Genomic DNA, 21,389 nt, shown 5'->3' with positions numbered 1-21,389 from the left:
AAAATATATGATAAAAAAGAATTGTAAAAATAAATAAAATTAATTTTGATCAAATTGTATTTTATTAAAATATAAAAAAACACGACAAATAAAATGAATGGATGAATTAAAAGAGTAACACACCATAGTTTTAGCTAGCCTTTAGCCACGACATCATTTGTTTACATAGTGAAATAGACAAAACATGTGATTTTGTTCATCGTTTTCATTAGTAACTATATCATTACTGTCATATTTATTGAATATTTCATCACTATTTTGTGTTTACTTAAAATTTATGTAATATAACGCAAACAACTATTATGAAAAGTGTTTTTATAAAAGATAAAAGTTTGATGTGATTTTTCAGTTTTTAAAATATATCAAATAATGAGATTTTACCCAAATACTAAAAAAACTAGTATTTGAAAATTTTAAATATTTATTAAAAATATAAAATTTTATAGATAAACGCTATTTACTAAATTTTTCTCTAAATATTATTTGAAAAATCTATAGCGGGTCCTTAATTCTATTTTTTAACGGTCTTAATTTATTGTCTCCTAAAACTTGACGACACTAAATTTAAACGGCTCTTGCCTTTCTCAAAGGTTCCTCCAAATTTATTTTAAAATTTTAAAACTAAAGGAAAATTCAAAACTTATTTTTGGTCATAAATTTAATTAAAAAACATCGTGTTTGTTCATATATTTAGTAGCACTTGAAAAAACATAATCACTTTTAAATTGTGTATTTCGAGTTTAAATTTTTTTTATGTATCTAATATGTATATGATGATTTTCAATTAATTTAAATTTAGATAGCGTAAAATTTATTTAAGAGAAAAATATTTTTAAAATAAATTTTTCTTTACCAAAATTTGAACAGAAAACTCTGATCCACTCATTTTATCAGGGTAACCCAACTTTTATTATTAATTCAATTTCTTTTTATTATCTCCTTTAAATAAATTTCGATTTGAATTGTTTTTCTGAATATAGTTTATTTTAGGTCTTTTCATCTGGTTTGATATTAGCTTATAATATGATTTATGACCAAAATTTAAGTGAATATTTTTAGACGCTGAATTAAAATGTTTGCCGTTATTCAAATACCAAAGGAGTGGTATTGTTACTTTTTTAGGTAAATCAAACTACCTCTCGATTAATAATTGATTTATTCTAATACCTAATTTTAATATTTTCTAACTATGCAATCATATAAATAATACTCTTGTAATAGTTTCAATTAAGTGAGTATTAAATTGAAAATTCCGAAAAATTGTTCATTAAACTCGCTACATGCTTAACGAAATTTATTTACAGATTAGATAAATTACAATCAAATTGATAATATAATAATATTTGATTTATACTCACAAGATTATAAAGTAATTTTGTGTTGAAATAAAAATAAAAATTGTTATTCACCTGATTTTCAATAATTGGTTAGGTTTGTAATTTATTTGTCGTTGTTGGTGTTTCAATCATTATACTATTTTGTAATGTAATACCTACTTTATTACTTTCTATATCTGCTTTATTTTTTAATATTTAGTTTCTTATTTTTGAGATGTAATATATAAGTTGAAATTTTTTTAAAAATAGCTTCTTTATTTTTACGAGACAAGAATAAAATTTGCATATACTTTATCTTTTCAAAGTATATTTATAAAATTTTATTGATTTTTTTTTATTGTTTAAGACGATTTACATATTGATTTATCTATAATTATAAAGTAAATTCATAATCATAAAATCTCAAATTAAATTTCAATAAGATGCTAATAAATATATATCGGTACAGGTACAAGTCGTCTCCAACATTATATATATATATATATGTTATTTTTAATTTTGAGTTTAGACGTTTATGAGTTTATGTAATGAGTCGATTTTGTTAGAGAACACGGATTCGTAAAGTAACAAACCTTTACCCTAGCAAAGTACACCACTACCACACTGCAAATCTGCAACATCTATAAAAAGGAACTCTCCATATCACATTTTCTCCCTCTTATCCCTCTCTCTCTGTAACACTTCGATTTGTCTGCTTTCCACTTCACAATCATGGCGGCGGCGGCGGCAACTTCCTTCTCCATCACCACCTCTACTCCTCCGTCCTCCTCCGCATCATCAACCAAATCCCTAAAACCTTCGCTTGTTGGTAACTTAGGGTTTCTATCCTCGTCAACTCCATCGCTTAAGCCTCTCAGAGCTCAAGCCGCCGTTTCATCTAGCAGCTCAAACTCCGGCGGAGGCGCGCTTGCGGCTCGCATGGTCGCTGCACCTGCTACCGTCAAAGCTCCTGCTTCGTTTGATTTTGAAACGTCCGTTTTTAAGAAGGAGAAAGTAACCCTAGCTGGAAATGATGAGGTGCATTCCTCATCTTCTCTAATTGTTTAACCAGATTCAAATTAATCGTGTGAATTTATATTTTTGATTCATATTATGAATCCATCTAGTCTAATTTGAAAGTTAGTTAAATTGATGCTTATGAGCTAAAAGTAGCTAAAGAACTGTGTTTATGCTGAAAGTTTATCTGTAGTTTTTGACCATATGAAATATTGTGGTGCAGTACATTGTGAGGGGAGGTAGAGATTTGTTCAAGTATTTGCCGGATGCTTTCAAAGGAATCAAGCAGATCGGAGTTATCGGCTGGGGTTCTCAGGTATATCTCATGGATTCAGTTTTTGTTGATTCCATTTTTTGATCAGAAATTACCTTTGATTGAATGATATTCTTTAGTCTGAAATGACAAGGGATGACATGTTCTGATTCTAAGGAATTAATTCGTGTTTGCAATTATAAATTTTTAGGAAAAAGTTCCTCATAGTTCTTTATTGTTGCCGGTCTAAAGTAAAAGAGAAAGATGATATTTTTGAGTGCCATCTGATTGATGAATATCTTGGTTATTAGAATGTTGAATATTCCCTTTTTTATAACATTGGAATCTGGTAAATGTTCCTTTGCTTTTTCTAATTTACTGGTGAGCTATTATCTTTTGATGTAATCAGTCATCCGGCTTTGAACTGCTTTCTTATGTTGCTCTTCCTGAATAGCTCGTCACGCTTCATCCTAGGATGATTTTTTTTCTATCAGCTATTGGGTTGTTCTAGTTTAAATATATGATGACGTGGTTTCCATGAGCTATCTTCGTTTAATTTTCCTGAAAAAGGAAACCTTTTTTTCCTTACATGTAAGACATAAATATTTTACATGCTTCTTTTCATGTTTAATGCTCTCTTTTTCGGTGTTTTGAAAAGCAAAAAACAAGAAATGAAGCACACTCTTCTTTTGACTGCAGGGTAATATTTATGAGAAGTTAAAAAATGTCGTATCTACATTAATATACAGTACTATACTAATTTCAGCTTTCAATTCAATAATGTCAATATTAATCCAATTCAAACATTTCTGTTGTATCACTTTGTGCATCATTGTTTGAACCACACTTCTCTGAACTGCATGGTTTCACCTTGGTTGCATCGCTTCATCACTGGATGTAACGGCTTTTAACAGCACTGCTCTTTTTTCTTCTTTTTTTCATACCTAGATTTGCTTAATAAATACCATTTCTTTTGTAGGGACCTGCTCAAGCCCAGAACTTGAGGGATTCTCTTGCAGAAATAAAATCTGACATAGTTGTTAAGGTAATAATTATCTTCTTCTGCTTTCTCCTTCCCATCCCACAGAGACAGATAACAGTGAAAGACCGTGTTTGATATGGCGGTGAATGTGTGAATTGGTTGTTATACTTTTGGCAAATTGTTAAAGCTTACAAGTGTAATTTCTGTTTCATGCAGATTGGTTTAAGAAAGGGTTCAAGCTCATTTGCGGAGGCCCGCACAGCTGGGTTTACTGAAGAGAATGGAACCCTTGGTGACATATATGAGACTATCTCTGGCAGTGATCTAGTGCTGCTTTTGATTTCTGATGCTGCTCAGGTTGGACATTGTTTTAGCCTCTGTTTTTATTGTGGCAACACTTGGTAATTATGTTTTTTGATTGTTACATTTTATTGAAGGCTTCCTTCACACAGTAAGTTCAACATCTCGGTTAACTTGGTAGATTTTTTGTCGAGTCTACAATTGTTTTGGACTAAGATATGATATAGTTAATGGGATATTGTTACTTATCGTCTCTTCATCATCTTTTGAAATCAAATTCACGTTTGGAGTGATTAATGTGTGGATTATAATGTTGGGGCCAACTTTTGTCTTGATTTAACTATTGCTAAAGCATAATCTTTTAGTATTCGGAATCAATGTAAAACAGAAGCATTCTTGGGAGGCGGGAGGGGTTCAAATATTGCTGTCTAATTTTTGTGATGTATGTGCAGGCTGATAATTATGAGAAAGTGTTCTCTCACATGAAGCCAAACAGCATACTTGGGCTTTCACATGGATTCCTCCTTGGCCATTTGCAGTCAATGGGCCTTGACTTCCCAAAGAACATTAGTGTGATTGCTGTATGTCCCAAGGGAATGGGGCCTTCAGTCAGGAGATTATATGTTCAAGGAAAAGAAGTCAATGGTGCTGGAATTAATTCAAGTTTTGCAGTTCACCAGGTCTGTTTCAATGCCCTTTCTCTACTCTGTTTCCTTCAAGCCATTAATTATGTTCAATCAGACTCACACCTTTTACTATCTCCAGGATATTGATGGAAGAGCCACAGATGTTGCTCTTGGGTGGTCTGTTGCCCTTGGTTCTCCCTTTACTTTTGCTACTACTCTAGAGCAGGAATATAAAAGTGACATTTTTGGGGAACGAGGTTAGTGTGTTTTCAAGTCATTTCTAGCTTACTAAAGCCGTTACGGTTGAGTAATTGTGTTCCCCTCCCTCGTTAGGCATTTTACTTGGTGCTGTCCATGGAGTTGTGGAGTCGCTTTTCAGAAGGTACACTGAGAATGGAATGAATGAGGAGCTTGCATACAAGAACACTGTAGAATGCATAACAGGAGTCATTTCAAAAACCATATCAACAAAGGTCGGTCTTCGATTTTTATCTTCAGTTAGAGTATTATGTCGAGGAAGATGTTTACATAGCACTTTTGTTAAAGTTTCCCTAAAATTGTTATATGTACATGTATCCGTTTTCCAGGGCATGTTGGCTGTGTATGACTCATTGACTGAGGAGGGCAAGAAGGAGTTTGAAGCTGCATACAGTGCTTCATTCTACCCCTGCATGGAGATTTTGTATGAGTGCTATGAAGATGTAGCTACAGGTAGTGAGATCAGGAGCGTTGTCTTGGCTGGCCGCCGCTTTTATGTAAGTCATTTTTGACTCTGTAGTTTTACAATAGTAATTTGGCCGGGTTTGGACTTTCGTTTTAGTTTAATTCTTTAATGATTAGGTTTTGAGATGTTTTTGAAGAATAATTCTGGGGAAATTATGCACAAGTGGGTTAATCTCAGAAAATGTTTTTCCTGGTATATTTGGACTAGTTTTTGCCAGATCTTTGGTTTCTCGGTTACTGGAAAATAAGTATGATTCCTGAAAAAAGTCTTGTTTTAGAAACAAACACAATTGTTTCAGGTTTGAAGCACTATATAAAAACTTTGCTATGTGGGCCTTTTTCTTTACCCTCTCAGCTATAAGAATAGCAGAAGGGCATTGCTTTTTTCTCTATATAAGTTTTGAGAGTATAATCCTCTTACTAAGACAATGTGCCTTTTTCGGTTAATCCTAATTTTGTTCACATGTTAGACCTGGTACTATAAGGTCTTCAAGGGGATAGTTGAAGAAAAACGTTAAATACTAAAATAAAATGATTTTAACTTTGGTTTCTGTACATGCAGGAAAAGGAGGGCTTACCTGCCTTCCCAATGGGGAAAATTGATCAAACAAGGATGTGGAAGGTTGGTGAGCGCGTCCGAGCAACCCGACCAGCTGGTGATCTTGGTCCTCTGTATCCATTCACCGCTGGTGTCTTTGTGGCATTGATGATGGCCCAGGTTAGCATATCTATTTTATTCTTGAGCCATGGAAGTATTGCATGATATTTCAGGATATGCTTGAAGTGCTCTTTTGCTCTCTCTTCCTTTTTAGATAATAATACCTACTCTTTTGCTTTTGTGTCTTGGATTTGATACTTTTAGAACATTCAATGCAAATGGTGTTAGCATTGCCACTTTGAACATCTGAATCTTGAATTGAGAAAGTTTGTTTTTTGAAGGAACTTTTGCCTTGGAACTCCAGATAAATCTTACTATTTTTTTTTGAGTTCTATAAAATCACAATGGGAAGGTTCCCATATGATGAAAGATTAGGTGAACATAAATGTCCTTTTCTCTTGACATTCCTTGTCATCTAACATATTGTCTTTGGAAAATAAACAGATTGAGGTTCTGAGGAAGAAAGGACATTCTTACTCCGAGATTATCAATGAAAGCGTCATCGAGTCTGTAGATTCTTTGAATCCGTTTATGCACGCTCGTGGAGTATCATTCATGGTTGACAATTGCTCAACAACAGCACGTCTAGGTTCCAGGAAGTGGGCCCCTCGATTTGATTACAATCTCACCCAACAAGCACTTGTAGCCGTGGATAACAACACGCCTATCAACCGTGATCTCATCAGCAACTTCCTTGCAGATCCCGTGCATGGAGCTATTAAAGTGTGTGCTGAACTAAGACCCACAGTTGATATTTCTGTAACAGCAGATGCTGATTTTGTCCGCCCTGAGCTCAGGCAATCTGTCAATTAAGGGCTTTACGGGTCACTTTGTGAGCGAGCAAGTGAGAATTAGTGATGTTGAGATTTCATATTGTTGATGTGTGTTGGTGAAGGCAAGAATACTTAAATCTGTTAGCTTATAAGAATCTTAGCCGCTTTTCGTTGTTTAGTTACGTTGGTACTAGCACTTTTTTATGTAACGAATAACAGATTCAAAATTTGGGAACCCTTGTAGCAACTATAAAATGTGGGTTATGGCAGTAGCATGTTTCAGTCTCTACGTGAGTCTAATTTTAACAGTTTCAGTGCAGTTTCTTTCTGCCTGTTTTCATCCAACGTATGAACGAGAGCAACAACTTGTAAGTTTTATACCCTAAATAAATGGAAGAAGTTTGTGCAAAATACTAACTTTACAAGTATGAGAATTTAATTCTATTAATGATGAAATGTGATGCAAAATATCAATGTTAAAGTTTATAGTTATCAAAAGGAGTGATGCAACTTCATATATAGATATAAAAAAACAAGTAAAAAAGATTAAATGCGCAATAATCGGAATAAAAAGAGTATGAACTTCATATCCTATGTAATATAATGAAAATGCAACGTAATACTAGTAGTTATGACCAAAAATTGGAAAAAAAAAAAGAAGAAGAGAAATTCATAAGTGTTTGTTTACATTGACTTATTTTAGGTATAGTTTTTATGCAGTTTTAAAGTGTTTGAATAAAGTTAAAAAGTGCTTATAAGCACTTATTTTAAAAGTCAAAATAACAAAAATAAGTCAAAAGCCACAAGTTAAAAATCCTAACTTATGATAAGCCAAAAAGCCAATTCAAACAGGCCTAAGAGTACTTGCAAATCTTAAGGCTAAACTCGTATAAAGACCCTAGAGGAATAAATACCTGGTCTATAATTTTGATAAAATGAGACCACTATTGGAAAATATCTTCTTGGTCGTGAATACTAAAATAAGCACTACTTTAACCTGGTATATGGACTAAGCTAAACACAATTTCATTATTTTCAATCCATTGGCAAAGCACTAATAGTAACTATGAAATTCATCCATGGGACTGTTAATTTTACAGAAAAATTGGTAGGCAGGCCACTAGTCCATAACCATGTGAGCAAGAAACCAGACGACGATTGAAGCTCTGGGTTTCAAAAGTTGTTTCATGTTTTTTTTTTTGTCACCCTGATCCCAAGAAGACATTTCTTCTTTCAGGGTAACAGATGTAACTACTCGCTATGCTAATGCCAATCATATCGTTGTTCATTTCACATTAAGGTCACAATCATCTTGTATAGCAACTTCAGAGAAGAGGGACTTGAATGCACCTAGGGAGAATTCAGACAGATTCAATGCAGCATTGGCAATTGACTTGTCCTCCTCAAGTATTTCTATTTTGCCCGATTTTCCCTGTATGAATGATAGCATGGAAAATGCTAACTTAGTACAGATGAGAAAATTAAGCAAGGTAAAGTACAGAGTGCAAAATACATGTTAATAGTGGACATAGTGATATTATAATTAAACATCGGCAAGCATAGACAGGAACTTAAATGTTTATCAATTATATCATTTTTGTAAGTATCTATCTAAGCATACCACACGATCCTACACAAATTTGGAGAAGACTTCAGTTGCTGCAACATGAAAAGTATGTTTTGGCTACAGCATTACAGATGCAGAGAGTGTTTCTGCTGTAATCATATGGAATGTCCGTGCCAGACTCAGTAACAGGTACATTAATTTTGTGGGTTTGACTAATCAACTAAAGCAAGTATAAGATGCAAGCATACATATCATCGGAGCTGTAGGATCCAGCCCCATAGACAGAAATAAATCCGACATGGCAATAAAGGTATCCGATGAATTTCAAGTAGTGGTATAGTAGTTTGACGAGGATGAAAACTTGAAGAAAAGGGAAGTTTCTTAGAAGGTAGGAAATACTAAGGAGGTCTGGTTTCTGGTCCAACTTCCCTTGTAACACTACTTTTGTTGGAGGAAAAGTTTTTCCTACTATTAGTATGGGCTAATTCAATTATTTGTATGACAGTCGAGAGATAGAGAATGATGTACTCCTCCACAAGGAGAGAAAATGAACTATTAGTGGTATTCTAGTGAGGGTGTCAAAGAAAATGTATTCCAAGCAGTATAACCTTGTGGATTTTCTCTTTTCGGTGGGTGAGTCTCTCGAGAACTTTGAATTACCATCGCAAATTTTCAATAGTGATATTGTTTTGCTCCTTTTGGGCAGTGGCTTTTCCCTTAACTTAAAAGAAGAGTTCTCTAAATAAAAATATCATTGTCCTTCCTTACTTTCATCTTGTTTTTATTTACTAATAGTTATCATCCCATTATTAATCCTTGAGTTTTGGCTAGTATAGGAGCATGAGAAGGGGTAACATAGGCACTGGCACACGAGTATGTGCATGCCTAGACATTTGAAGTGTTGTAATGGATGGAAGATGACGAGACCACAGTATACCTAACCATCGATGGGGTTGCAATGTATCGGAAGGTGTGAGACCCCTGTTTGGGTTGAGATGTTTTCTCAACAGGAGGGTTGGGCCAAGGTTTTTTTCACAATGTGGTTCTCTGTTGGAAAAAGAAAAAGAATTCAGGAGTGAGTGGTACTTCCGATAACCGAGCAATACCCGAGGGCCCCGGCAACACGGTTTGAAACTCGGAGGATAATGGGTCCGCCCTTCTCGACTTAAGTATCAAGTTTTTGTATGAGACAGGATTCGAACCCATTATGGCGCCTGTTTCGTATCTGTGCTCCTACCACTTGGCCTGCCTTGAGGCCAAGGGTGAGTGGTATTACAGTACGGGTATTAAAAGAAATGGATGTATTCTATGTATTATACAGTGCGTTTTGGTTTTCAGTATTGAGTGGGGAGTCGTGAGGATTTTGTGATACTGAAAACTAGCAACTCTAAACTACCCTTTTATAGTGAAATTATTTAGCTCTTCCCGAGCTGTGGTTTTCCCCATAAAAAACTTGTTTTTCTTTACTTTTTACTATGCTAACTATTTTCCGGTGGGTAATCCTCAGTTACTAAGACAAATCACTAAAAAATTAATTTAACAACAATCTATATCACCTCATCGTGTGATCCTCTGATGTAACCTACAATCACAACTTCCATTTTGCCATGCTGGATCTGTTTGTCACTTGAATCAACTATACAAGCTTGCTGAAATGGAGTAGAAAAACAAATATGGTCATCTTTAAACAAGGAAAACATATAAGAACGAGAAATTTAAAATAGTAGCAGACAAGGATAAAAGAGATGAAAAGGTAATATCTGTCAAGTAGGAATTAGAGACTATGCATATAGACAAATTCTGACTACAAGCAACATCATGCATGAAGACATTAAAATGCCTCAAGAAGACTATTGACGAATTTTTCTTCGGCTAAAGAAAACCAGTAAAAAAATTTTCATTGTTTAAAACACTTGCACTTCCAATAATTGTGCTACACTATAGATAGCAGTTGTCCATTACATAGACACATTGAGTAATGCTGCAGGAAACACTTTATAAAAGTCATAATAAGTGTACGGATAAACAAAGTGTTCTGCAATATCCCTAACTGAAAACAAATAAGCAACCATAATAGGGCGAGTTCCATGAGCATCCCACAGTGTCAAGTGAAGAAGCATTGGGTTACTCACCATCTTCCTCTTAGAACTGCAGCAGCCATGTCCCCAACCAACGCCAAGAGCAATCTTTATGAACTTGTAAGCCTCAGGTTTTGCCCAGCCAAAATAAACTCCAAACACTTGATCGGGTAGAGTAGACGGCCCATCATCTGGATATGATCTTTAGTCAGAATTCTGAGAGTCTAATAACGCAAATAAGAAGGAATCAGGGAGAGGATATGGGGCTTGGCTTGTCATAGACCTGCAATATCATGGAGGAGGCCATTTTTGTACAGACCCCTGAAATGAACAGGTTCAACCAGCAATGCATTATCAACCCCTGCAGTCATTAAATAATAAAAGTTGCATCATACTAGCAGGACATGCAGGACCAGAACATAAAGTAGGCATACTGGAAGGAAACATACAGTCTTCAAATGGTGGGAGACCCCATACTTCCGGTTTTAAATCTAGGAGTGAACGAAGTACAGAATCAGCTATTGTATATTGATCAAATTCAGAATGGAAAGATGGCACAGCTACCACCTTCATCCCAGCAGCCTTGCCTGCCTTGACTCCGATACTGTCAAAATTATTGGGTGAGGAACTACTGTCATTTCAATTGTGGTTAATAAAAAATGTTCAACAATCGTGCATTAACTGCACAAACGTGTTCTCAATATGTAGAACCATGAATGATCTGTTCACTGAAGAGAAAACGAAAAAAACAAGGAGCAAGTCAATTTAAAGAAAAACAGGATTACTTCGATTTCTAAGGAAGTATCTGAAACCCTTCACATGAACTAGTGTGTGCCACAGCACAGCACGAAAATTGTCAGCTTTGACTAGAGTTAAGATGGCACACACTCACATCTCATGTAAATCATGTTTAAGCTGTTCTTATTAGCAAATATGACATGCTAGAATAGATCACCAGCCTTTGATACCAAAGCAGTATTAAAATTAGTAGCATTACTCACTGCAGAAATTAAGACTTCCATGTGTAGGTGCATGTATCAATAAGTTATTTCAGTCTTGTCCAGAAAAAAATCAAAACCAAGAGCCATTTTATGGTTTAAGCGTAATGTCCTAAGATAGGCATAAGAATCATACTCACCCCAGTTTGCGATAAATGTTTCTATTGGAGGTAAAGTAACTTAACATGCTCCATGCACCGGGTATGTGAACTTCAAGAACCAAATTTTTGCACAGTTATCTCAAATTCACTTCTCAGTCCCACAAATATAGTTAGACGAAATTACATACTCATGATATCATCATATCAACATATGTTAAGAATCAACATCAGCTTCAAGAGTGTGTTCAGCTAGTCAAGTTAGCTATTAGTAGGGGCAAAAAAAAAAGAGGAATGGCAAACTTTTTGAGGTACATGTTAGTCTGTTGAGAGTTTACATTAAGAGTTCAAGCAGTAAACTAATGCTAGGCAGCTAGTTATGCTGATCAGTTGTGACGACGTAAGTTTGATCCTTGAGAATAGAAATACAGTCACTTACACGAAAGGTGGATGTTTCACCACTCACTAGCACACTGCATAGGCATGCAAAGAACTGTCCAACTTAAACAAGCTAACTAGAAATGAGAAAGAAAAGGCTACTTACACAGAATCCTCTATCACTAGGCAGTGAGCTGCATCTGCACCCATTTGTTTTGCAGCTTCAAGAAATCTAAAATCAATTCAAGAATTCACAGGAAATCAGAAGAAAATATATAATCTCACAGGTGATACCAATTATCAACCAATGGAAAAGAAGTTCAGTCTGTGAGTGATATACACAAATTCTGCAAGTGATTTTAGACTAAGAGTAGCTCCTGAAGAATGAACATGTATAGCACAAAATTTTTTTTGGGTACTTATTTTAGACATAATAAGAGAAGGGGAGATTAATCAAGATGCTTTAAAGGAATTAGCTATAGTGTTCATGAATTGAAATACTTTTGCTTACATGTTTATTCTTTTTTAGTCAAACATGAATATCTAAATAGCAGAGATCAAATGATAGATTTCAGGTAACTTTATGAGCTTCTGAAAGAGTAGTATCATGAGCAGTTTGAATATACTATTGCAATTAAGCACCTTCTTGGTTCTCCAGCTATGAATGACAAATTTTCTTCAAGAAAAATGTGATAACACAATCTTTGAGAGGAATAAAGGATAAAAGAGTATGTCATATCTTATGCATAGCAGTAACCAGAACTATTCAGAGAATAACCTGCAGTAGAAAGCCTAACTTACATGTCTGGAGAAGGCTTCCCTGATTTAACCTCGTCACTTCCAAGAACTACGGAAAAGCATTCTTTCCAACCTAGTTCAATGAACAAAAAGGATTATGTTAGCTTATAATAGACACCTTCACAAGGAAACAACTGACAGAAAATGGATGTGCTGACCTTGATTGGAAGTTCATAAAGGTGACCTCATTTAGGAAGAGAAGGAAACATTTTTTTAACAATAAGATGATTCAAAAAAAATACTTTGCAGGCTTTAACAAAAAGAATTTTCTCAGTCCTAAGGAACTGTCTTATGGACTATTTACTTCGAAAATAACACACTAATTCATGAAACAAGAAAATAAAAGGAAAATGTGAAAAGGAGCATAATGATTATAAACTACGTTTTACATTAATTTCTTAATGAGTTATAGCACAACCTTCTTGGAGAGAGACTTTCTTATCTATGTTTTTCCTTTTGGAATTTGAAGCAAGGGCAAAGGGAACTCCATGCTTATGGAAATGTCTTATAAGGCGATTAGCACCAGGAAGTGCTTTTGCTTGCAACCACCTGCAACAAAACAGGAAAAAAAACTATACATGAATACTCTGTTGCCAATTGCTTAATCATTGAATGTCATAAATCAGTGCAGGGAAGCTGATCCTAGCTCATTAATCACACCGTTAATACAATGTGAGATGATGTGCAAAATTATAGACAAGTGGAGGCAACTAGCGCATAGTGTTTTACTAGATTCTGTTAGTTATGCAGAGCAGAGAATGAATATTGTGTGGCTAATCAAATTATTAAAGATGTCATGGCAACAAGTATTTCATTCTCATCATGTCATCAACTTGAATCGGAGACATTATCACAGAACATTTCACTCGAAGACATTAAGAATACAACTTTGTAACAGTGTACGAAAACGCGAAGATGCATGTGCTCTTGAAGGCTTGAAGCAACATGAAGAAGACTTATATCCAACATGTAAGAGCAATAGGAGAATGTAAGGATCAATAACCATGTTACTATCCAATATGAAGTACAATGAAATCCACAAATATGATGATTTTGTAAGAAGATGACATCAAACAACATAGGTGGATCTAGGATTTGGACTTAATGGCTTTGAGCTCTGAATTCTACCTCAACCTATTAATTTATTGTGTTCGGATACTATGTTTTATACTATTTCATGGACTTTTTACACATATATTGAGTTTGAACCAAAGGTATTAGTTTGGACTCCAAGACAGATCCAAGATTTGAAGTTTATGGATTCCTACAGTGACCTCAAGTTAATATACAATAATAATTGGGTTCACAGTCCAATATTTAGTGGATTGATACATATACCGGGTTTGAGCAAAAATCACTGAGTTTTCGTGAACCCATAAGTTATGTTGTAGGTCCGTCTCTATTTGGACAAATCCATAACTAATGCACTAGATCTGCCGCTGTCAAGTGTCAACCAATTATGCTTTATAGTAGTTTACAAGTGAATATCCAAAATAAAAAGAAACAACTAATATATTGAGAGACATGGTTCAAAAAACACTTACAAGTCATGATAAAAGGGCATGACAGCTTGGACATACTGATCGGGCGTGATAGGGAGGTCGTAATCACTGACAATGCCAATAGCGTACTCTTTCTGGGCCATCCCCAATCTTTTCTTTTCCTTCTCCTTATCTGGCACCTTCCCATATCCAGCCAGAAATTCCTTCAGAATTTCCTTTGTCAAGTGCTCTAAAACAAACATATCCAAGATTTAGTATCACCGGGCTCAGAGTGAGATGCATACAACAACATACCCAAGTTTAATCCCACAAGTGGAGTCCGGGTAACGTGGTGCATACGCATCCTTAACATATCATATGCACTTCACTTTTAAAATTGTTTCTATGGGCCTAATTAGATTATGAGTTTTATAACTCAATCCTTCTTTCTTAAACTTCATCCCACTTAAATTGCATCCCACAAAATGGTACTTATAGAGGCACCCAAAGGTGTGATCTAGTGGTCGTCAATAAAGTAGACTGAAAATCATATGGTCTCATATTCAAATCCAAGCAAAGACAAAAACACTAGCTAATTTCTTCTCATATGTCATAAACTTGGTGGACAGAGTTACCTCATACCTAATACAGGTTGCTGGTGGGAGGTGACAATGACATCAGAGATATAAGTACTACGCGCAAGCTGACTCAAACACCTTAAAAACAGGGACTATATTCATACATTGCAAGAGTCAAAAACACGATTCAGTTGAACTTATAGTAACAAAAAAAAAAACTAGATCCCAAAACACAAATGCTACAAATCCAGAAAAATATAAAACTAAAAAGGGAGTGGAAAAAGAGGACCTGTACTCAAAAGGGTACCATCCAAATCAAAAATGACAGCTGAAATTTGAGTTTTTCCATGTTCTTCTGCAGAATGAAGATCCCCCATTGTTGTGTGTCAGAGAAGTTTAAGTCTTTGCTGTGAAATCTGATGAATGAGCAGAAAAATAACATAGAATGTTTAGGATTTTAAAGAGATATTTTAACGAAAGGATCAAATTCCAATTTGCAATTGGGCAAAGGTGCTTACACAGGGATTCTTTTTCCCGCCTTCCGAAAGTAATTATTCGGTATTCCAAGTATAACGCCAAATATTATTGTATATTATTGTTCTTCTTCCTTTTTGAGTGATGTTTCAATCAACTGTCATTTGCATCATTAAAAGTTGTACTTTTTTGTAGTACTATCTCAAATTTGAATTCTTGAACCACCTGATATAATACTGAGCTAACATACTATATTGACTCAAAAATCTTTCTATATACACCTAAAAATATAAGAAAAATAATTTTTATATATATGTTCTATACATTCAGTAAGATGATTTTGTTTTAGATAAATAGCAAAAGATCATTAGTGTCGTTTCTATGAATTTAGAACATTAACTTTTTAATTTTGTTATTCTAACTGCCCGACACCTTGAAATATCACATCCGTCTCGATGCTCTATGTGACACTATTATTGGTGGTGGAGTTTAATGAAATTAATTTGATTACTGGATGCGTATGCATTTCATCAAGTTATAATAGATCAATAGTGACAAGTCTGTATATAGTTATTTGAAAAGTACAAGACGGCAGACAAAGGGGAGGGGCACAATTGAAAGAGGATTTTAAACATGAGCTAGTACAGGCAAACTTCCCTTTTTCTTCCAAGCATGGGCAGCTGTAACCATGCTATTTGGTCAAATGTAAACAACACCAGATGGCAGTTCCAAGAAACAAATTATAGAAAAGATAATTTGTTCTTCTTGAATCAATTACTTTTGGCCACGTACAAGGAGATAAGAAAGTCAAATATAATCAAATCAACCTCCATTAAGATGGTAGAGAAATAGGAAAGGTCCAACGATCTTCCCCAGGGAAAAACCAAACACCACAACTCTTGGAAAAGTCATCAGTTATCAACAATCTATCCCACCAAATTTGTCAAGGCATTCTTTTGTCATCAAGAATAACTGAGCAAGCCCTTTTTCTAGATATTCTAATTCTTCCAATACTTTATTTTGGGGTAGAAGACAACTCAGGCAGAGAGAATAAATAATATTGGGGGTAAAAGATACCAATGACATGCACCAACATAGAGTAGCATATATGCTCAGCTCCAAACTAAATGAAAAAAGAGAAAATAATGGAAATTTAGTGATATTGAGATAATAAGGGTGAGAGGACAAGCAAATAGCTGATATCCTCCATTTGGCTGCGGCAGTCATCTGAAAAATAAAACCACCTATAGACCAGCAATTATCTAAAGACTGAAACAACTCACTATACGGAGAACGGAAATAGCACAGGGATACAAATTACACACTGAGTTGCAGACAACCAATTAACAAGTGAAGAATCTGACACGACAGACCCATAATAGAAGTATCTACTAAGACTTAACAAACTAACATCCCCCTTGGCGTATCCTTGTCGTCACACCTCCAAATACACATAGTAGTTCTAACTATTAGGCCCATTCACTGCAAGAACACAAAAAGAATATTATTATTTGGATGACTACAAAATTGAATTACTACCATTCTAGAAAAATCTAAAATCGACTCAAAGGAAGGAGACTGGATGTAAAGAACCTACCTCTGCATCTTCACCTCCACCAGCTTTGTTTGTGGCATCTCCCTTTTGGGCATCTTCTGTGAAAGGGCAACAAAATTAGTAAAAGTTAGTTTTTCCCTCAGATTCAGTAAATTAGACAATCCATTCATCTAGCTCAACCCCCTAATACTGCTATTGTTATCACGTTTTTATGCCTTGTCAATCTATCTTGCACTGCATTTATCATATATTTCCAAAGGAAATAATTGATCACTGGGGAATAGCATTTTCATTGAAGGGCACATGTAAACTAACTGAAAAAATTGTACAAGTACACAGTCAAACTACAAGCAGATACCCAAGATTTAGCTGAAGGTAACACCAATAGAACTTCATGGTTAATCCTATTTCAAGAAAAGAAACCCATGACATAAGGAAAAACCCTTCAAGAACTAGTACTTCCTTGCCTGACTCCTTTTTTCTCCTTGCAGGAAGAAGCAATGCCACATTTCTTTATCACCCTGAACTTATTTTTTGAAAATAGTGAGTTAGCACTTAGTATTACAATATCATCTTCTTTGTTTCCTTTCTGAAAATCAAGATACCTCGGGAAGGCAATGGCACACAATTCAAAATTCATTTAAAAATGGGCCATCCTTCTACTACATACAAGATTTCTATGTGTCAGGGTTTGAGCCTATGACGACTGCCCAACTCGCATATCACATGCTATCCTCTTTCTTTACATTTAGACCAAAGCCCTTGGGGCAGTTCTCTTAATGCTTATCTAAAAGGTTGTAGAACCAAATTAGTTTTTTCTGTAGACATCTCACATGTGATTAAGCTATCAAAACCACTGAAGAATTATAGCAACTACTAGCGGAAAAGACCAGCAAAAGATCTCAACCAAGCCTGAGAATAGTAATTTCAAGCTAAAGAGATAATTATACGAAACAAATAAGTAAATAAATAAAGTACCGTCGACCAGGAAATTATGAACATCAGGAAAACTCTAGATTATACAAACGCCAAGGTGTCAAAAGATATTAGGATATGAGTGTCAAAGCATACCAGCATCCTCTGGAAGATCAGAAGTCCACAAGGTGAGGTTGTCCCTTAGAAGTTGCATAATCAAGGTGCTGTCTTTGTAGGAATCCTCATTCAGGCTATCCAGCTCAGATATTGCTTCATCGAAGGCCTGTTTTGCAAGATGGCATGCCCTGGAGAAAGAAACAGATTATAATCAGCTCAGCCTAGAAACAAGTACAGACACAACGATTAAAAAAAGGTATGGACAGCTACAAGAAGATGAAAATACAAAAGACAAACCTTTCAGGTGAATTCATGATCTCATAGTAGAAAACAGAGAAATTTAAAGCCAGTCCCAGACGAATGGGATGAGTGGGTGCTAATTCCGCCTCCGCAGCAGTTGTAGCTGCCTATACAAGTTTTAGCAACAAACAATAAGTGGAAGCAGACAGACAGACATATATATCACCAAACTAATAGGGGATTCAACATCTAAATGCAGCAAACATAATTGGAGAAAAGAAAAAAAGGGAAAGAAGCTCTCAATGAAAAACTGCATGTTAATAAAATACAAAACTAACTCCTGTAAGATCAACGTAATTGGCATTGACATACAAAGGGTCTTCACTTTCACCCCAAGTAACCCAAATTGTGGCACATTTTCCATTGTTCTGCAATGGTATTTGTTGCTAATACAAATTACCCCAAATAGCGGCACAAACTTCATTGGTTTATAAAAGAATTTAAAAATATTTAATGGGAAAAAATCAGTAAGATAGTTAATACCACATTTGCATCTTTTAAACCCCAGTAACTCAACAATGGCACATACAAGAATTGGGTTGCAGCCTACTGGTAGCTACTCTGACCCACATATCTTAGATGCAGATTCTAGTCCATAAAAAAGACACTCCCTCTTCAACCTTCCTTCCACTATTCACAGGCCTACCCCCACCCAAAAAAAGTTCTTAAATAATGGGAAACAGACTATCCTGGTCAAAGAGGACTGTGATAATACCCAAGCCAATGTAAACCAAAAGAAAAGTAGGCTCTAAGTTTTGGTGGGGCTTTAAGCGCAAAATGCAAATAAAGTGTGTGATTTAAGAAAAAGTACTTGTTTCATTCTAAGACATGTTTTTGAACAAGCAAACTCCTCTCACTTCGCAAGTCAACCACTCAGAGACAATCGAACTACTTTTGCTGCTCAACTTTTTACTTGTACTTAAGAACTGCTTTGAAGTATATATGTATATGTATATATATATAACAAGTAAAGAAGCACTATTCTCAGAAACAGCAAATATTTGTTTATGACAGATTAGAGACGAGAAAAAGTTCAAATTAAAATTACATTTAAGAGACACTGATTCTAACCCCAAGAAAGAAGAGATTCAAGGGATTAATGATAACATCTGGGCGTTTTCCACTATCAAGAATAAGGGGGAGAATGGGAACTGAAATGTGCGACACTCTATTTTCGAGAAGCCAGGTCGCAAGCAAACCATATACCTGATATGCTTTCAATGAAAGCTCAGCAACCTCCTTCTTGTCATTGCCAGCTTTAAATTCTGCAAGATAACGATAATAGTCTCCCTTCCTGCGAGCAGAGACAGATCATCTTAACAACTCCAGTTTGCTAAACTTCCCAAAACAACATATACTTATAACTCAGACCGACAACAAACAGAAATCAGAACCCTTACATCTTGTGGTAAAACACAGTTGATTCGCCTGCAGAGCATGACGGAATTAGATGCTGATCAATGACCACCATAATATCATTGCAAATGTTGGTGAGCTCCGACTCCACCTTTTGCAGGTACTCCTTGATTCGCTTGACATTTTGCTCGTTTCCTCTAGATTCTTCCTTCTGCTCAATAGAGGACAAGATCCTCCAAGATGCTCTCCTAGAACCTACCACATTCTTATAACCAACAGAAAGAAGATTCCTTTCCTCCACAGTCAATTCAACATCCATGTTTGCGACATTTTTCATCGCTTCAACCATTTCTGTACCACAACTCACAATTCCTTAAAATCTCAACCAATTACATAAAATATGAAACCTAGTTACATTTCTCATAGATTAAACCAAACAAATCAATAAAAGGTAATCTGTGTAGAACTTCCAAGCAGATAAAAAACATTTGCTAACATATTAATTCAGAATTCATTTTTTAAAAATCCTTAATACATCAAAAGTGCCAATCTGTATCATATCAACGAAATCTCAAATTCCAAGTAACTAAATATCCATTTATGAGTAATTCAACATTCTTCAGGCGCATCAACCCTATCCGTACAAATCCTTAAAGGTACTAAATTCCTACAACCAACATAAAACAATCAGAGACTAAAAGAACTTTTATTGCATTTAACCGAAGTGGATCAACAAAAGTTTATGTGCGCTCAACTTCTGACCTAAGTCCGTTTGCTGATATATGAAACTTCAAAAGCACCAATTGTTGCATCTCAATAAAATCGACTTATGAGTAACTCAACCTCCAATCGGATCAACCATCTCTGTACTAAAGACCTACAACCTACATAAAATAACTAGAGCCTAACTGCATTTAACCAAAACGGATCAACAAAACTTAATCCAGGCTGACCTAAGTCCATTTACGAATATATAAAACTTCAAAACATCGAAAGCAACAAGCTCAGCATTTCAGTAAAATTTTACATTCTGAGCAACAAAAACATAACTAACAGTTCCATTTCCGAACCTTTTCTGAGTAATCACATAACAAATACATCAAATTAAAGCATATACTCAAAAGGAACATAAACACTAACAGATCTACACACAGTAAAAAGTAGAAACCCTAACCATCGTAGCGTTCGGCTTGCTCAGCGAGCTTAGCGACGTAGACGAAGTTCTCACGTTCTTTGGAAGAAGCCATTTCCGATCTCTCTCAAATTGAAATCAAAGATTTTTTGTAGTGAAAACAGAGAGAGATTTTGCTCTATTCTCTCCCTTTTTGCTTCTCTGGTTCTGTGTGAATGTGCTTTCTCGATGACGATTTTACGGCAGTAGCTACAGTGAGTGGAGATTTATCTAACAAGGGCTTCCTTAAAAGGGAAATACCACTTCTCATCCTTTAACTTTTGTGTATTGCTTCAACAGCCCCTAGAGAAGTTCAAATTAAATTTAACCCCTCCAAAACTATTATGTTTTACACGATTGTCCTGTTAATTGGTGACAAATAAAATAGATTGAAACCCTTTTAACTTTTCAGGTTTACTTTAGGGGTCCTTATGAGAAGAATCTATGTTTTATAAAATAATATTTTCCCCGTCTCATTATATGTTGCACTATTTGGATCAGCATGAAATTTAAGAAATAAATGAAGATTTTGAATTGTTTATCGAATTGTCCTTTAAAAAAGGACTCATTTTTCTCTCTCATTATGAATGTATTAAAGTACTATTTAAAATTAAATAGGACCAATAAGGATAAAAGAGAAATTATAACTATGCAGATTTTTAAAATATTAATCAGACGAACTCCTTTTCTTTTTAGTTTGTTTAAAAAAAATGACCTTTAACTTTTTTTTAGTACCATTATAATAACAACTTTCCACATAACATGTTTAAGACCACAAGATTAAAGAACAATTTTATACATTTGATCTAACTTTAATTTAAGACCACAAGATTGAAATTTTTTTCTTTATATTCTTGAACTCCGTGCCAAGTCAAAT

General features: G+C 35.0%; 3 protein-coding genes across 3 annotated transcripts; 1 reads left to right on the top strand and 2 right to left on the bottom strand.

Annotated features, from left to right (window-relative positions):
- Nucleotides 1-1,837: 1,837 nt before the first annotated feature.
- On the top strand, nucleotides 1,838-6,933 carry LOC101261134 (ketol-acid reductoisomerase, chloroplastic). Its single transcript, XM_004243362.3, has 10 exons — nucleotides 1,838-2,354; nucleotides 2,557-2,649; nucleotides 3,566-3,631; nucleotides 3,785-3,925; nucleotides 4,321-4,548; nucleotides 4,634-4,751; nucleotides 4,828-4,967; nucleotides 5,082-5,249; nucleotides 5,780-5,935; nucleotides 6,320-6,933. The coding sequence occupies exons 1-10, from the start codon at nucleotides 2,049-2,051 to the stop codon at nucleotides 6,686-6,688; spliced, it is 1,785 nt and encodes a 594-aa protein (XP_004243410.1). The 5' UTR covers nucleotides 1,838-2,048; the 3' UTR covers nucleotides 6,689-6,933.
- Nucleotides 6,934-7,658: 725 nt separating this feature from the next.
- Nucleotides 7,659-15,830, bottom strand: LOC101261429 (bifunctional riboflavin kinase/FMN phosphatase-like). The gene is made up of 11 exons (XM_004243363.5): nucleotides 15,143-15,830; nucleotides 14,914-15,040; nucleotides 14,110-14,296; nucleotides 12,984-13,114; nucleotides 12,569-12,638; nucleotides 11,934-11,999; nucleotides 10,743-10,897; nucleotides 10,577-10,654; nucleotides 10,348-10,484; nucleotides 9,772-9,864; nucleotides 7,659-8,080 (listed from the first exon to the last, which is right to left on the bottom strand). The coding sequence occupies exons 2-11, from the start codon at nucleotides 14,999-15,001 to the stop codon at nucleotides 7,934-7,936; spliced, it is 1,152 nt and encodes a 383-aa protein (XP_004243411.1). The 5' UTR covers nucleotides 15,002-15,040; nucleotides 15,143-15,830; the 3' UTR covers nucleotides 7,659-7,933.
- A 353-nt stretch (nucleotides 15,831-16,183) lies between these two features.
- On the bottom strand, nucleotides 16,184-20,664 carry TFT9 (14-3-3 protein 9). The gene is made up of 7 exons (NM_001247343.1): nucleotides 20,516-20,664; nucleotides 19,386-19,692; nucleotides 19,192-19,279; nucleotides 17,983-18,092; nucleotides 17,725-17,873; nucleotides 16,696-16,751; nucleotides 16,184-16,580 (listed from the first exon to the last, which is right to left on the bottom strand). Exons 1-7 carry the CDS (start codon nucleotides 20,586-20,588, stop codon nucleotides 16,578-16,580), a joined length of 786 nt encoding a protein of 261 aa, NP_001234272.1. The 5' UTR covers nucleotides 20,589-20,664; the 3' UTR covers nucleotides 16,184-16,577.
- Between the last annotated feature and the right edge of the window lie 725 nt (nucleotides 20,665-21,389).

The sequence above is a fragment of the Solanum lycopersicum genome, chromosome 7, assembly GCF_036512215.1.
Source record: "Solanum lycopersicum chromosome 7, SLM_r2.1".
NCBI classification, from domain to species: Eukaryota; Viridiplantae; Streptophyta; class Magnoliopsida; order Solanales; family Solanaceae; genus Solanum; species Solanum lycopersicum.
Note: the sequence above shows the minus strand (reverse complement) of the source record. Positions and strands in the feature narration are given on the sequence as shown.

Excerpts from the sequence above, each read along its gene's own strand:
- LOC101261134 (XM_004243362.3), top strand. The coding sequence starts at position 2,049 with ATGGCGGCGGCGGCGGCAACTTCCTTCTCCATCACCACCTCTACTCCT. Across the intron at positions 4,549-4,633 it reads CAAGTTTTGCAGTTCACCAG|GATATTGATGGAAGAGCCAC; the intron begins GTCTGTTTCAAT and ends TACTATCTCCAG. Across the intron at positions 5,936-6,319 it reads TGGCATTGATGATGGCCCAG|ATTGAGGTTCTGAGGAAGAA; the intron begins GTTAGCATATCT and ends GAAAATAAACAG.
- LOC101261429 (XM_004243363.5), bottom strand. The coding sequence starts at position 15,001 with ATGGGGGATCTTCATTCTGCAGAAGAACATGGAAAAACTCAAATTTCA. Across the intron at positions 10,898-11,933 it reads CTAGTGATAGAGGATTCTGT|TATCGGAGTCAAGGCAGGCA; the intron begins GTAAGTAGCCTT and ends TAATTTTGACAG. Across the intron at positions 9,865-10,347 it reads GCAGTTCTAAGAGGAAGATG|CAAGCTTGTATAGTTGATTC; the intron begins GTGAGTAACCCA and ends ACTCCATTTCAG.
- TFT9 (NM_001247343.1), bottom strand. The coding sequence starts at position 20,588 with ATGGCTTCTTCCAAAGAACGTGAGAACTTCGTCTACGTCGCTAAGCTC. Across the intron at positions 19,693-20,515 it reads GCAAGCCGAACGCTACGATG|AAATGGTTGAAGCGATGAAA; the intron begins GTTAGGGTTTCT and ends GTTGTGGTACAG. Across the intron at positions 18,093-19,191 it reads TTTCATTGAAAGCATATCAG|GCAGCTACAACTGCTGCGGA; the intron begins GTATATGGTTTG and ends AAACTTGTATAG.